Here is a 16,771-nt window from a genome sequence, read left to right as displayed (position 1 = left end):
GCAAATTACATTGGTAAACTAGATATTGTGACTGAGACTACGGGAGACGTATAGTTGTAAGCATTCACCCTCCAAGATCCTAATGAGGTTCTTCTTTTTTCCAATCCAGTCTTTATGACATTATCAGATTGGTCTCCAATATTAACCCTTTCAGAACCATTACCTTACTCAGCAAGATCTAACACTCATCTTGATTCCACGTCACATTTCAGTTAAAGGTGCCATAGCTGATTAAAATTGTGTATAAAAAGGGGCAAAATAATGCATTGCTACTGTACACATGTCTTTTTTATTATTTGGCACAACCTTTGATTGGATTGTTGCATGTTTAACGCCTCCTGATGTTTCCAGAATTATTAATCGTGTCTGATCCTCTGTGCAAAGATATTTTCATCCCACCCTTCCATCAGCATTAACCAGAATCCTTCCCCTGTCTCCCATTGCAGCGGCCGGCTAAATTGGATGATAGTGTGGTTCAATATTTTTTACATTTAACTCAGAATGAGAGCCAGCCAGTAGACGAGGCAATGGATAATGAAACCCAGCCATTGGTGAACGGTCACCATGGTAATGGGCCTGAGGGTCAGTCTGCGCCACCACCCGAGAAAAAGGCCGAATGCAAACGACCAAAACTGATTTGGAAACTCAAAGGAACCCAAGTGAGGGGACTATCGGCAGGAAAACAAACCACACACCTGGAAAAGCCAGGAAGCCCTCAGCAAAACAATGGCTCATTCCCAAACAGTCAAGACCCTGTTGTTATGGAAACCAATCTCAGCACACAGCAGCCCAGCAGAAATGAGGAGCTATTATCAATGGAGAATGGGACATCTGAATTGGACACGGGGAGAGTTTCACAAGAGCCCAGTTCTCAAGAACCTGAGGGCCCGGAGGTGGGGAATATAAAGGAATGTACAGGAGAAAATCTCACCAGTCAAGAAACAAATCGAGGGATTGAGGAAAGTCGAGTGGACTTAGAGAAGGTAATTTCTGTCAATGATACTGAATAACCCAATTCAGGATTTAAAAGTTTTCTAATTGCAGTTATCAGAATGTAGAATTTTACTCTCTGACTACACTGAATCATTTTCAGACCTTGCTAATGGAGAGGTAGGTGATCTGATTACAGTTTTCCCAAGAGGAAACTCAATACTTTCACTAATGTTCCTTTTTAGATTTGACTTTCCTTTTACGTATCAGTTTCTGACTGAAGTAAGCCACGTAATTTGTTAGCTTTCATGGTCAAAGGATTTCAGGCTGATTTACAAACGATTAACTTGCTTCTACTATCCAGAGCAGTTAGGTTTTTTTTTAAGTTTACCTCCTCCCTTTCTCTTGTTTTTTTTTGTGGAAATCTAAGGGCTATAACATAAAATGAATGAGTTCAAAAAGTCTCTTTTTGTAGAAGACTTATCTATTGAGCATTGTTTATAAATATTTCCTAATCAATCTGAGACAGTATGACATGTCTCCGGAGTAAGTGGGACTTTAACCCAGGCCCTCTGGCTCAGAGGGAGGGGCACTACCACTATTCAACATGAGCCCTTGGACATGGACTGTATTTGAAAAGTTTGATCACCCTGTCCAGACACATTACAGTGCATGTCCGGAGCAGATGGGACTTGAACCTAAGCTTCCGAGTTCAGAAGTAGGGCCAATACCACTGTGCCACAAGATGTCTTGAACATGGTTTGTGTTTTACTGCAGTGAATGCACATTAGCTAAGATTTTTATTTTGTTTTCTCTGCCGATAGGTGCACGAAGATGTTTGGTATGAGACAGACCGGGTCTGGTATGTCAACAAAGAAGGATTTACATTAGGTAATTACTCTATATCCTTGATAGACTATTAATTCACAGGTGCACTTCCAAAATCAAAACCAACACCTGAAAAACAGGCAGAGATGACTTTGGTTCCAATTCATGTATTGTTGAAATATTATCAATCAGTTGTAGTGAGAAATTGAGCATCGGCTGGTCTGTTGGATGGAAGAAGACCAAACATCATGTCCTTCTGATTAGATTCCCTACTGTGTGGAAACAGACCCTTCGGCCCAACAAGTCCACACCAACCCTCCAAGACCCATTTCCCTCTAACTAGTGCGCCTAATACTATGGGCAATTTAGCTTGACCAATCCATCTAACCTGCACATCTTTGGAATGTGGGAGTAAACCAGAGCACCCAGAGGAAACCCATGCAGACTTGGGGAGAGTGTGATAGTCGCCCGAGGCTGGGTTTGAACCTGGGACCCTGGTGCTGTGGGGCAGCAGTGTTAACCACTGAGCCACCGTGCCATGTTGATCTTGAATCCGTCACTCCTGTAGATGAGATATTAATCATTTCTATCCTAAAGATCCCATGGCATAACTCCGAGATGATCAGAGATTTCCTGGTCTCCTGACCAGCAGAATCAAAGACAGATTAATCTCATTCATTTCACTGCAGAATCACGTGAGTACAATTACCATTACATCCACCTGGAGATCAAAGCAATTCAATTTCCTAAACGTTTTACATAACTTACCCATTATTTATTTTAAATAGATGGTGTGATCTGGGCATCTTGTTACCAGGTGGCAAAACTCTGAGTCGGGAATATTGTATAGATTTTTGAACCCGAAAGTGACAGGGAGAGAATATTAAAATGCCTTTAGTAAAATCAGTCACAGTTTTCTCAAAAATGCCTCTATCAGATAGGAAATCACATCTCAATCCCAGTTATATTTATTAATTCCTATCCAGGACACAATATAAACAGCACGGTGGCACAGTGGTTAGCTACTGCTGCCTCACAGTGTTAGAGACCTGGGTTCAATTCCTGCCTCAGGCAACTGTCTGTGTGAAGATTGCACGTTCTTCCCCCTATGTGTGTGTGAGTGTGCTCTGGTTTCCTCCCACAGTCCCAAAAAAAAACAATGTGCAGGCTAGGGGAATTGGTTATGCTAAATTGCCTGTAGGGTTAAGTGAAGGGGTAAATGTAGAGGGGTGGGTTGCTCTTTGGTGGGTCGGTGTGGACTTGTTGGGCCAAAGGGTCTGTTTCCACACTATAAGTAATCTAAATCTAAACCAATGCAGATAAAAAAATACTCTATTTGGACTTTGTAGGATTAAATTTCTCTTCAAGAGGATTTGATAAAATATTGTCCGTCCTTTACGGACATTTGTGTGCGCACTCATTTGCTTAGTGTAGGCTTTTATTTGAATGAACCCAGTCACTAGTTCTGGGTTTAAGACAAAAAAAAACTGCAGATGCTGGAATCCAAAATATACAAGCAGGAGACTGGGAGAACACAGCGAGCCCAGGCAGCAACAAGAGGTGGGGAAGTCGAAGTTTCGGGTGTGACCCTTCTTCAAGATTCAGTCCTAAAGAAGGCTTACACCCGAAACGTAGACTTCTCTGCCTCCTGATGCTGCCTGGCTCGCTGTGTTCTTCCAGCCTCCTGTCTGTCTACTTCACTCGTTCTGGGCCGATGGGCTGAGGGGTGGGCAGATGGAGTTTAATTTAAGATCAATGTGAGGTGCTGTGTTTTGGTCAGGCACATCAGAACAGGTCTGATACACTTAATGGTAAGGTCCTGGGGAGCGTTGCTAAATAAAGAGACCTTGGAGTGCAGGTTCATAGTTCTTAGAAAGTCAAGTCATAGGCAGACATGATAGTGAAGAAGTTGTTTGCCTTTATTGGTCAGTGCATGATACTAGGATTTGGGAAGTCATGTTGTTGCTGTATGGGACATTGGTTAGGCCACTTTTGGAATACTGCATTCAATTCTGGTTTCCCTACTATGGGAAAGATGTTGTTAAATTTGAAAAGGTGCACAAAAGATTTAAAAGAATGCTACCGAGGTTGTAGGGTTTGAGCTATAGAAAGACACTGAACAGGCTGGGGCTGTTTTCTCTGGAGCGTTGGAGGCTGAGGGAGTGACCTCACAGATGTTTATAAAATCATGAGGAGCATGGATAGAGTGAATAGTCAAGGTCTTTTTCCATTGGAGGGGGGAGTCTGAAACTAGAGGGCATAGGTTTAAGGAGAGAGAGGTAAGCTATAAAAGACATCTAAGCGGCAACTTTTTTGTGCAGAGGGTGGTGGGTGTATGGAATAAGCTGCCTGAGAAACTGGTACAATTACAACATTTTAAAAGGCATCTGGATGGGTATATGAATAGTATGGGTTTAGAGGGATATGGGCCAAGTGGGATCAGATCAGGTTAGGATATCTAGTCGGCATGAGTGAGTTGGACTGAAGGGTCTGTTTCCATGTTGTACAGCTGTATGACTCAGTCTGTTGACTATAATTACAACTTAATGAGCTGGTTTTGACTTTTTGTTGACTAAAATGTTTTCAGCCAACACACTTGACTGAAAAGAGTTAAAAATCACATAACTCCATGTTGTAGTCCAACAGATTTATTTGGAAGCACTAACGTTTGGTGGTTGACAACTACCTGATGAAGGAGCAGTGCTCCGAAAGCTAGTGCTTCCAATTAAACCTGTCGGACTAGAACCTGGTGTTGTGTGATATTTAACCTTGTCCACCCCAGCCCAATACCGGCACCTCCAAGTCATGTCTGAAAAGAGTGAGACTTGGTGGGAAATGTCTCTGACTGAATCCAGCACAGGGACGTGTGAGAGTGTCCTGGCAATGAAAAGCATCATCTTCACTCTCCTCCTCTTCCTCACTAAAATCCTCACCAGCTTCTTCGCCGTTTCCAACAGCTAACATTAAAGACCATTCAAAGGCTACAGGGTAGACCTCCATGGATACACATGAAGTCATAGAGATCTACAGCACAGAAAAAGGCCCTTCAGCCCATTGCATCTGTACCAGTCAAAATCCAGCACCTAGCTATTTTTCTCCCATTTTCCAGCACTTGGTCCATAACTTTCTTTAGCCTTTGCATTGTACGTACTTCTTCAATAAATAGTCATTTATTGTCACTTGTATTTTTTACCATAAAGCATGCAGTGAAATGTGTTTAAGTCATCATACCACGGCACTTAGCAACAGAAGGCAAAAATAGGAAAAAAATTAAAATATAGAATTAAGACAATGTCCTTCTTATTAACTTATGGACTACCCTATATGGTACGGAGGGAGTGCTGCACTGGTGAAGGTCCTGACCTCAGATGAGCTGTTAAACTGAACAAGGCCTTTGAGAAGGTGGTGCCTAAGGTAACTTATCACTGGGGTTCCTGTTGGACTGGCTTGTATTCTATAGAGGACATGGAGCCATTGGCCATATAGACAGCATGACATACATGGGGACAGAGGATAAATTCACCCCCTAAAATGTGGAAAAATTAATCACAGGTGTTGGGGGGGATATGCTCATCCAATCAGAGGCTGGTGCTCTCCTGAGCTGGCTGCTGCTTGGCTGACCATCAGCAACCTGTACCAAATGGCACAGTGGCTCAGTGGTTAGCACTGCTGCCTCACAGTGACAGGGTCCTTGGTTCGTTTCTACCTTCGGGTGACTGTCTGTATGGAGTTTGCACATTCTCCCTCTGTCTGTGCAGGTTTCCTCTGGGTGCTCTGGTTTCCTGCCACAGTCGAAGGCTGTGCAGGTTCAGTGGATTAACCATGGGAAATTGTCCATAATGTCCAGGGATGTATGGGATAGGTGGGTTAGCCGTGAGAAATATGGGGTTATAAAGAGAAGGTAGGGGGAGAGTTTAAATGGATGCTGTTCAGATAGTCAGTGTGGACTTGATGGGACAAATGGTCTGATTCCACACTGTAGAGATTCTATGAACCTGTCTGTAGCAACTGCAGAGTAGATTCTCCTGCTCCTGGATGCTACCTGACCAGTGGTCCTTTTCCATCATCACACTCTCGACTATAGAGTCATAGAATCAAATGGTATGGAATGAGACCCTTTGGTCCTACTTGTCCGTGCTCAAGCACATTACCTGGTCTGAAATTGCGGAAGTCGTTCTCCAAATGCAGGCGTTTGACTTTTTAATAATGAGATTGTGCTCCGTTAGTATGTCCTGTACTCCTACATGAGGACAGTTGGCTTCAGTAAAGGTTTTCCAACTGATTGATAGTTTCACAAAGAAATCGATTCCCCCTCTCATCAGCCACAGTGCTCAAACCAGATGTTGGAACACCTGAACTTCCAGACGGCCAAGTCCGAATCCACATTGAGAGTGACAACAGGATCGTGGACACAAACGAAGAGTTCATTCATAAAGTGAGTATTTGTCAACCTCAGCATTTCTTTTAGTTTCATTTGGTCTTTTAAGGCAAACATTATTGTTTAACTTGCTTACTCACAAATGCACTTTGACATGGAGGATCTTGTAATCCAGTGGGTAGTGTCCATGTGTCTTAGTCAGTAGCTTCAGGTTTGAGCTTTGCTCCAGAACTCAATGACCATGAAAAATGCATTGATAGTGCAGTCAGCCAGGCCGGACGTGGAAATCGTTTCTCCACATGCTCATAGCAGGAGGTAGGAACGGGAGAGATTCCTGGTCAACTGCATCATGGAAGGAACAATGTAGCATTGCCCCCTACACCTCCACCCCCACTTCACCTCCACCCCTGCTACCCCACCGTTCCCCCCCCCCCCCCCCCCATTGTCCACAGCTCCAGACTGCATCATGTGTGTAAAGCTGTACGTTGTCATTGCAACCAAGACTCTCTGAGTGTAACAGTGACAAACTACCACTGCCACCACTCCTTGTAAGGTCCTCTTTGTATGTTTGCTTTCACTCTGGTACATCAGCTGAATATTGAAGGTCCAAATGTCACCATGCCCAGCAAGTGCCAACGTTACTGAGCCTGGAGTCCTTCCATTGGTGTTCATTTCCCTGGGTTTAGTGAGTAACAATCAAAGAGCTGGGCTTTGAGGTGACACGTCTCACTCAGTCTCTTCTTGCCCTGATTGGGCATTCAGTGTGACTGTAGCCAGAGAGTCAGAGACCGGGAACTAGTCCTAGAAACAGCCCAGAGTCCTTGCTCCCCTCAGAAACACTGGTGGGGGTGAGGGGGTAGTCTCCTGAGAGATTTTGACAGTTTCCAGCTGTGATGAGTGATACTGTAAGTAACCATTTGACTGGCTAGAAAGAATCACACCCGAATTGTCTTGTGTACGTTACTGTACATTTTTGGAGGAGCTCCACTTAGGGTCTTGGCTTTGCACAAATGACTGCTGTATATGGGGTACATGTCACTGTAGGCGTGTAGTGTCTGGATAGAATCTGAGCTGGTGGCTGTCTTTGTCAGCTTTATATCTTGATGCCCCCTCGTTCCTCAGACTGATTGCCCTTCCCGCTGCTCCTGAGGGCACACACATCCTGGGTGTCTGACAGCAAGGAAGCAGAGTGAGGGATGGGGCAATAGGCAAGAGCTCTTTGATCCCGGTGTCATGCTGTACCTCAGAATGAGGATGAGGAGATGCACAAGGAAATAACATCAGCCATGGCCTTGTTACAGCCATACCCCTGGCCTCAGGAACATCTCCCCCATGGAACACCACCCTCTGCAAGTTCACCACTCACCAACCTGTTTGGAAATAAATCACCATTCCTCCACTGTCAGTGGGTCAGAATCCTGGAATTCCCTCCCTCAGGGCATTGTGGGTCAACCCGCAGCAAATGGACTGCAGTGGTTCAAGAAGGCAGCTCACCACCACCTCCCCAAGGGGGCACCTAGAGACGGGTAATAAATGCTGGGCGCAGCCAATGATGCCCACCTCTTATGAATAAATGTTAAAAATATATAAAATAAACAATGCCCTCTGTACCAAAAAAAGATGCCAAATTTTAACTTTGCATGTTTCGACATCTCTCTCACTGGGTAGTTCAGTCTCGTGGGGTTTGAGGCCTAGACGTTGGGGTGGAGGGAGCTCCTGGAGACTACAGTTGCTTGCGATGGGTGTGCTTTGGCAGGTGCACTGGAGAAGGCCTCTGCCTCTCTGCTCTCCCTGTGTCTGGGCAAACTCCTGACGCTGTCATTCCGAGGAGTGGACTGACTCCACCCCCAGGAGCCTCAGTGTTCCCCTCAGGACAGGCCAGAGACTGTAAGGAGCCCTCGAACTGGAGGGCCCCCTGGGGAGCTGGGGACAAAATAAGAGGGGCCTTGGTGAAGCCATCCTTGGATGTTAATGTGCCCAATGTCCCTGTTCTCATGGTGCCTGTGAGCGATCGTGGAATCATGGAATCATATAACTGTTCCTGACTCTGAGAAACCTCCCTGGTGATGGGAATGTATTGGGAAGCCATGCCAATGTAACAGTCTGCTATTTGCGCAGCTGTTCCTCACTGATCTAACAAACACCTGCCCATTTACTCCTGCTGGAATTTACTGTTATCATGGTGATAGGGCCCAGTGCTATATAATTCACTGTGTATTTTCAAATAAAAGAAGAAAACTCTTCAGGGATTTGGAGCCTCCAGCTCACGATGTTTTGCAGTGATCTGACCTTCAATAGTGAATGCTGTCGGTGCAGAGACAGTCAGCAGGTGTGAGCTCCATCTTGTGGAGTTTTAGGAGGACTGCAACCATTCTTCTGGGATCTTTGTTCTTCCAAAATTTGTGTCCTTTGTCTCGTGGACTGCCACTTCTCATTGGTCAGATTTCCAGACCAAACATACGAAATTCTTACTGGGTGGCTGTAGAAAGGTTGTTTGTCCTTGTGAGAAAGTCAAGGACCAGAGGGCATGATCTCAGAATAAGGGAGCCCACAGAGAGGGGGAGGAATCCATTCTTTTGAAGGTTAAAAATCACACAACACCAAGAGATAATCCAACAGGTTTATTTGGAAGCACTAGCTTTCGGAGCGCTGCTTCCTCATCAGGTGGTTGTGGAGTGTAAGATTGTAAGACACAGAATTTATAGCAAAAGTTTACAGTGTGATGCAACTGAACTTATATATTGAAAAATACCTGGACTATGAGTCTGTGGAAGTTTTTACCATAAAGGGTTTTCCAGGCTGGCTTATCTCTCCACGCTTTGGGCTCACTGCCTTTATTCCTGATGAAGGGCTTTTGCCCGAAACGTCGATTTCGCTTCTTGTTGGATGCTGCCTGAACTGCTGTGCTCTTCCAGCACCACTAATCCAGAATTTGGTTTTCAGCATCTGCAGTTATTGTTTTTACCTCATTAAGTATGCCCCAGGCTGACGTGTGCAGATTTTGAATCAGTCAGGGAATCAAGGGTTATGGTGAAAGGCTGGAAAGTGAAGGAGCGGATTATTGGATCAGCCATGATCTCGCTGATGGGCTGATTGGCCTCCCTCTTGTCCGACAAAGACTCATATGGTGCACAAGAGGCTTTTCAGCTCATCACGTCTGTACCACCAAAGCTACACTCAACCTACACTAGTCCCACTTTCTCTTGTTCGACCCACGGTCTTGAATATTAGGATGCTTCAAGTGCTTATTCAAGTATTTATTAAAGGTCATGAGATTTCCCACCTTAACCTCCAAAACAATATATATCAGACCCCCACCACCCTTTGGGTGAAAATCCTTTTCCCTAAATCCCCTCTAAACCTTCTGCTCTTCACTTGAAAATGATGCCCCCTTGTTACTGACCCTTGGACTGTGGGGGAACAGTAACTTTCTCTCCAGCCTGTCCATCCCCCTCATTATCTGATGCACCTCAATCATATGTCCCCCCAACCTTCTCTGCTCCAAAGAAAACTATCCAAGCTTATCCAGCCTCCCTTCATAGCAGAAGTCCTATTGTCTAGAACAGAGAGGAGTGGGAGCTGTGTTATTCTGGTGGGCTGTGCCAGCTAAGGCTGACTCTCATCCCAGCGTTGTGTGGTATTGATAGATCTTCAGAATTTGGTTTGAGTTGAAGTATGGCAGTGAGATGATCAATGGTCATCGATTACAACCATCCATTAACGTCCCTTGTGAATTAGAATCATAGCATCCCTAGAGTGAGGAAAGAGGCCATTCAGCCCATTGAATCAGCACCAACCACCCCCAAGAGCAGCCGACCCAGACGTAGGCCCTCACCCTATTCCTGTAACCCCAAATTTGCCACGGTTAATTCACCCAACCGGCACATCTTTGGACTGTGGGAGGAAGTGCAGCATCCAGAGGAAACCCACACAGACATGAGGAGAAGGTGCAAACTCCACACAGACAGTTGCCCAAGGGTGGATTTGAACCTGGGTCCCTGTCACTATGAGGCAGCAGTGTGAACCACTGAACCACTTTGCCACCACCTATTGTATGTTTCTGTTTAATTTATTGAGGTATTTAGTATGTAAGAGCATAAGGTAGGCCATTCGGCCCCTTCGAACCAGCAATGTCGATCAATAGCTTCGTGGCCGATCTGAATGTGGCCTTCACTCCATTTTACCACCATAACTCTCGTGCCCCTCATTGATCAAAATCGATCTAACTCAATCTTGAATCAATTCAATGACCCAGACTCCAGTGCTGTCGGATGTTCCAAAGACTAATGGGGGTCTACAAGGAGCTGCACTTCCTCTTCACCCCCCTCTTAACCCTCGCAGTTTGTTTCATTTCAGGATATTTTAATGGGTTTGTTGTTTGTGACTTCCTTACAGCAACTAAATCCGTGATGTTCTTCTCATTCTCTCCACCCACAGACGAACCCATCCAAATTAGATTATGCTGAGGACCTTGCCCAACTCGTCAGCTTGAATGAGTCCAGCATTCTCCATGTACTGCAGCATCGCTATGGGGCCCAGCTGATCCACACTAAGGGAGGCCCGAATCTCCTCATCGTCAAACCACCGAGCAACTTTTCCAACTATTCGGCAAAGGTAGCTGCGGAGAGCGAGATGACAAAGTGGGGAAGAGAGACACCTTCACTGGGAAAGAGATAAATCATTTGGAAAATAAATAATTCCAAGAGTAGTTTTTGTTTCAGAAAACTGGTGTCATAAATAATTATTGCAAAATTAAAAGCATTGATTTGCTGTTTAGTTTCACCTAGACAGCTCTACTCCATGAAGGAGCTGAACTAGGAGAAAGTGAGCACTCCAGATGCTGGAGATCAGAGTCGAAGAGTGTGGTGCTGGAAAAGCACAGCCAGTTAGGCAGCATCTGAGGAGCAGGAGAGTCGATGTTTCGGGCATTATGCCCAAAATATTGATTCTCCTGCTCCTCGGATGCTGCCTGACTGGCCGTGCTTTTCCAGCGCCACACTCTTTATCCATGAGGTAGTTGGTGGGAATGGGCTCGTGGTCAGTAGATTGATAGTGTTCTGGCCAAGGGCTGAACACACCATAGCAGCTCATAGAAATTAAACTCAACTGATAAAATCTGGAATTGTAAGTAAGTTGCAGTAATGTTGACCATGATAGACATAATTGATTGGTATAAACTCTCATCTGGTTCATCAACGCCTCTTCCTGGGCAGAAGAAAACTACTCTCCTTCTCTGGTCTGGCCTACATGACATTCTACTGTCACAGTAATGTGGTTGACTCATAACACTGTCTGAAATGGTCCTAGCAAGGCCCTCAGTTCCATGACTTTGAGCAATGGGCCAACAAATGTTTGCCTTTCCAGTAGCACCTCTACTCCTTAAAAGGTGTGGAGTAAGGTGATCAGTCACGGTACTGTGATGTAAGATAATGTTAGATAATGTCATGATGTTGATTGAAGGATACATATTGACCCAGGAACCCTGGTGATCATCTTGAAGTAGTGCCACGGGACCTTAAAACATCCATCTGAGCGGGTTTAATATTTCATCTGAAAGATAGCACCTCTGACAAGGCTGAACCCCTCATTCAGACGTCAACCTCACTTATTGCTCAGATCGTGGAGTGAGGCTTGAAGGGCCAGCCTGCTGATATCGAGGCCAGAGGGCTACTGGAGTCGTAGAGTTGTACAGCACGCAAACAGACCCTTTGGTCCAACTCGGCCGACCAGATATCCTAAATCAATCTACTCCCGTTTGTCGGACTCACTGGGTGGGGGGGGGGGGGGGAGGGTGGTGGGAGTAGCAGAGAGGCATCACTCATTGGTCCTGAGCTTCCCTGGGGTTGGCAAAGCTTTCGCTGCCTTTTAGATATTGGTCAGGGTTTCTCTCCTGGGTGTCGTGGATGGAGTGCTTTTATTTTACACTCTCTTTGTCTGTCCAGCTGTTCAAGGGAAAGAAGGATGGAATGCCTCCCCATCCCTATGCTGTGGCACAGCGAGCATATTGGAACATGCTGATCCACCGGAAAGACCAGAGCATCATTCCCCTGGGTTGGAGCGGTGCTGGGAAGACTACAAGCTGCCAATGTGCTCTTGAGTACCTTGTTGGTACAGCTGGCAGTGTGGGCACAACAGTGACAGGTGAAAACTGACCTTCCAGCTTTTCTTGTTACAGCCTCCTCCATCTCCACAGCCTCTTGTTATAGAGTGACACAGCACTATCCCGTCAATGTCCACCATTCCAGTGAACAACCTCCCCCAGTTGTAGTGCTGAGGTACTGCTGACTCTCGGCTCTCTCACTCGGAGGTCACGGTTCATGTACAACTTTGAAAGGGTTTCCCCACGTCTCCCTCATTTGCATTTCTTCCCTGCTGGGTGGATCGTGGGCAGAGCCGGGCTCCTGTTGGCCACTGCTTTCCCAGGTGGGTATCAGTGAGGCATTCTGGCTGGCAGCCCTTCACCCGTCACTCACTGTCACCCTGACCGAGGATGGGGCAGTAATGAACAGGACCAGACTGGGAAATATATCTTGGCTCCGTTTGCAGAGAGGCTGAAGCAGGCAGGAGATTGTGAGGTCCCCCTTCCAGTTTGGAGTGTCTCTTTGACTCTCACGACACCTCTGCTGCTGTTTCCTCTTTACCAAGTGCGCTGTTTGAAATTGTCCTGAGTTCAGAGCCCCAACCCTAGAACCTGAAACATTGACACTGCTTTCTCTCTCCACCAGTGCTGCCAGACCCACTGAGTTTCTCCAGCAATTTTTGGCTTCAATCTCAGAACCCATGCTGTTCTTGGGTCCCGGCACCATCACCATTGCCTGGGGCCTGGCACCATCCCCACTGCCTGGGGCCTAGCACCATCACCATTGCCTGGGGCCTGGCACCATCCCCACTGCCTGGGGCCTGGCACCATCCCCACTGCCTGGGGCCTAGCACCATCCCCACTGCCTGGGGCCTAGCACCATCACCATTGCCTGGGTCCCGGCACCATCCCCACTGCCTGGGGTCTGGCACTTCGGCTAACCCTGAGATCTAACGTGTTCACCTCCACCACCGGACCTGACTATGTGCTCATGTTTCCAGCCCTCCACCCCCAAACAATGCCACCCTACCCCCCACTTCCTGGGAGCTGACAGCTCCCCCCATCCCTAAGGAACCTGAAAACGCATCCTCCTTCCATTGGATCAGATATCCTCAGACTCCTTTCCACCTTGTACCTTACACCTTACCTCCCTGGCTCCCTATTCACCTGGCACACTTAGCTAACATCTTCCCCTTCGCAGGAGCTGTCAATGTGGCTACCTGCCATTCTTCAAAACCTTAAATTTCAAAATGTGTAGAATGCCTGCCATGGTAGAGGGAGTGAGGTGTTGTTTCCCCTATCCTTGACTCCCCTACTTTGTGAGAATTAAAGAGCGACTCCCATATTTTCTGTATCTGCCCCGATCCGAATCTTCTGCCAGGAATGTGGAGCCTGTTCTTAACGTACACGGGAAGGATCGGAGACAATCCGTGTGTGTACGACTCTCACTCCTCAGCAAATCCACACGGAGGAAATCTTCCTGATGTTGGGGATAGGGCTGGTATCGAACATATAAAATCTGAGCTGGATGCTGGGTGGGGGAAGCGGGGGCATTGCGGAACGTACTGGTTTATCAAGTGGCTAGTCCAAACGCCTTCAGGTCAAAGACCACAAGCCCCGAGCCAACCTCAAAAAGGGAAAATGTTGTGGACTGAAGACACTAAGAAAATCTAAACTGCAAGATGATATTATCAGTTTGATTATACAGGGCTTTTCTTCCCCATTTTCTTTCAGTGGAGAAGATCCAAGCAATGTTTACCATCCTCCGGGCTTTTGGCACCAGATCCAGTCCCCACAATGACACCACGACGCGATTCTCAATGGTTGTCTCACTGGACTTCAATCAAGCTGGGCTTGTGTGTGCAGCCCACCTCCAGGTACTGCAAACCTCTCCAGGCCAGAATACACACAACAAGGGGCCAGGAATGGTCCCCTGTCTTCTGGGTGGCATCTAAGGTGTTAAACTGGGGTCGACAATACAGATACTTCCGCCCACCCCCATCCATAACGACAGGCCTTAGTTTTAGGATAAGGATTGGTAGACTTAAAACAGAGCTGGGAAAGAATCACTTCTCTCAAAGGGTCACAAATCTATGGAATTCACTCCCCCTGGGGTGTGTCCACACACTAAATAAATTCAGGGAGGTGATAGGCAGGTTATTAGCTCATAACGGGGTCAAAGGGTTACAGGGAGTGGGCAGGAACGTGGAATTGAGGCCAAAGTGTGATCAGCCATGATTGTATTGAATGGGTGAGCAGGCGTGAGGGGCTGAATGGCCTACTCCTGTTCCTTCTGACTACATCAAACCTCCAGCTGCAGCAGCGAGCTCCTTCCAAGCCAGGGCTTCATTGTCCTCTCTGACCTGATTGGTTGGCATGTAAAGCTATGCCTGAAATTAGGATGTCTAATTGAGTTATTAATCCTACCCTGGCTAAGCAAGACCACCTCCATGCGATCAGACCTTGCTCTTAGTCCCATTATGTGCCCAAAGGCACATGCCAACAATTGGGGTCATTTCTGTATCTGGGTCAGGCTGGAAGAAACCATTCCCACAGACCCCACAAGGCCATTGTCTATGTTAGTGCTGCAGGTAAGCCCACTGGTTAGCCACCACCTTGATGATCTGATGTGTTGCTCTATGTGTCTGTGTGCCTGTGTGTGTCTTGATGTATGCATGTGTATGTGTCTATGTGTGTGTTACTGTGTGTGCGTGTGTCTCTGTGTGTGTATGTGAGTGCTTCTGTGTCTGCATGTGTATGCGTGTCTGTGTTTGAGTTTGTATGTGTGCAGATCTGTATGCATGTCTCTGTGTGTATATGTGTCTGTGTGTGCGTGTGTGTGTGTGTGCGTGTGGGTCTGTGTGTGTGAGGGTCTGTTTGTGTGGGTCTGTGTGTGTGTCTGCCTGTGTGTGCGTGTGTGTGTGTCTGTGCGCGTGCGTGAGGGTCTCTATGCGTGTGTGTGTCTGTGTATGCCTGTGGGTCTGTGGGCACGTGTGGGTCTGTGTGTGTGTATCAGTGTATGTGTGAGAGTATGTGTGTGTGGGTCTGTGTGTGTGCATGCGTGCGTGTGGCTCTGTGTGTGTGGGTCTGTGTACATGTGTGTATGTGTGTGTGGGTCTGTGTGTGTGTGCATGTGTGCGTGTGGCTCTGTGTGTGTGGGTCTGTGTACATGTGTGTATGTGTGTGTGGGTCTGTGTGTGTGTGCATGTGTGCGTGTGGCTCTGTGTGTGTGGGTCTGTGTACATGTGTGTATGTGTGTGTGGGTCTGTGTGTGTGTGCATGTGCACGTGTGGCTATGTGTGCGTGCATGCGCGTGTGTGTATGCGTGCATGTGGCTCTGCGTGTGTGTGGGTCTGTGTGTGGTGTGCGCGTGCGCGTGTGGCTGTGTGTGTGGGGGGGGTCTGTGTGTGTGTACATGTGACTCTGTGTGTGTGTGGCTCTGTGTGTGTGTGCGCAGTGTGGATGTGTGTGGGGGTCAGTGTGTGCGCTTGTGTGTATGTGTGGGTCTGTGTGTGGTGAGCGTGCGCGCGTGTTGCTGTGTGTGTGGGGGTCTGTGTGTGCATGTGTGTGTGTGGCTCTGAGTGTGTTCACACACGTGTGGCTGTGTGTGTAGGGGTCTGTGTGTGCATGTATGTGTGGCTCTGTGTGCGTTGTGGCTCTGTGTGTGTGTGGCTCTGTGTGTGTGTGCGCATGTGTGGCTGTGTGCGTGTATGGTTGTGTGTGTGTGTGGCTGTGTGTGTATATGTGTGTGTGTGTCTGGGTCTGTGTGTGTGTGTGGCTCCATGTGTGCATGTTTGTGTGCGCACATGTGGCTCTGCGTGTGTGTGCGTGTGGCTCTGTGTGTGTGGGTCTGTGTGTGTGGCTCCGTGTGTGCATGTATGTGTGGGTCTGTGTGTGTGTGTGCACGTGTGTGTGTGTGTGTGTGTGTGTGTGTGTGTGGATCTGTCTGTATGTGTCTGTGGCTCTGTGTGTGTGTATGGGTCTGTATGTGTATGTGTGTGGGTCTGTGTGTGTGCGTGTGTGTGGGGGTCTGTGTATGTGTGCGTGTGTGTATGTGTATGGCTCTCTGTGTGTGGGCCGGTGTGTGTGTGGATCTGTATGTGTGTGCGTGTGTGTGGGTCTGTATGTGTGTGTGTGTGTGTGTGGGTCTGTGTGGGCGGGTCTGTGTGTGTATGTATGTGGGTCTGTGTGTGACAGTATGTGTGTGTTGGTCTGTGTGTGTGTGCATGTGTGCATGTGGCTCTGTGTGTGTGGGTCTGTGTACATGTGTGTATGTGTGTGTGGGTCTGTGTGTGTATGCACGTGCACGTGTGGCTATGTGTGCGTGCATGCGCGTGTGTGTGGCTCTGTGTGTGTGTGGGTCTGTGTGTGGTGTGCGCGCGCGCATGTGGCTGTGTGTGTGTGGGGGGTCTGTGTGTGTGTGTGTACATGTGACTGTGTGTGTGTGTGGCTCTGTGCGTGTGCGCGCAGTGTGGATGTGTGTGTGGGGGTCAGTGTGTCCGCGTGTGTGTGTATGTGTGGGTCTGTGTGTGGTGAGCGCGCGCGCGTGTTGCTGT

The 16,771-nt window shown here is 47.4% G+C and overlaps 1 protein-coding gene across 6 annotated transcripts in view; it reads left to right on the top strand.

The window, feature by feature from the left end:
* LOC140488098 (unconventional myosin-XVIIIb-like) overlaps positions 1-16,771 on the top strand; it is a 483,418-nt gene that overhangs the window by 57,291 nt on the left and 409,356 nt on the right. For 4 of the 6 annotated variants that reach the window (XM_072587853.1, XM_072587851.1, XM_072587849.1 and 1 more), the window contains 6 exons: positions 447-983; positions 1,755-1,821; positions 6,081-6,193; positions 10,574-10,750; positions 12,079-12,277; positions 13,950-14,092. In XM_072587853.1, coding sequence (XP_072443954.1) covers positions 528-983; positions 1,755-1,821; positions 6,081-6,193; positions 10,574-10,750; positions 12,079-12,277; positions 13,950-14,092 — 1,155 coding nt within the window. In that variant the 5' untranslated portion in view covers positions 447-527. The remainder of the gene's footprint in view (positions 1-446; positions 984-1,754; positions 1,822-6,080; positions 6,194-10,573; positions 10,751-12,078; positions 12,278-13,949; positions 14,093-16,771) is intronic. The other 2 variants (XM_072587852.1, XM_072587850.1) reach the window with 1 other exon arrangement.

This window comes from Chiloscyllium punctatum, chromosome 17 (assembly GCF_047496795.1).
Source record: "Chiloscyllium punctatum isolate Juve2018m chromosome 17, sChiPun1.3, whole genome shotgun sequence".
Lineage (NCBI taxonomy): Eukaryota > Metazoa > Chordata > Chondrichthyes > Orectolobiformes > Hemiscylliidae > Chiloscyllium > Chiloscyllium punctatum.
This window is presented reverse-complemented; position numbering and strand designations above follow the sequence as displayed.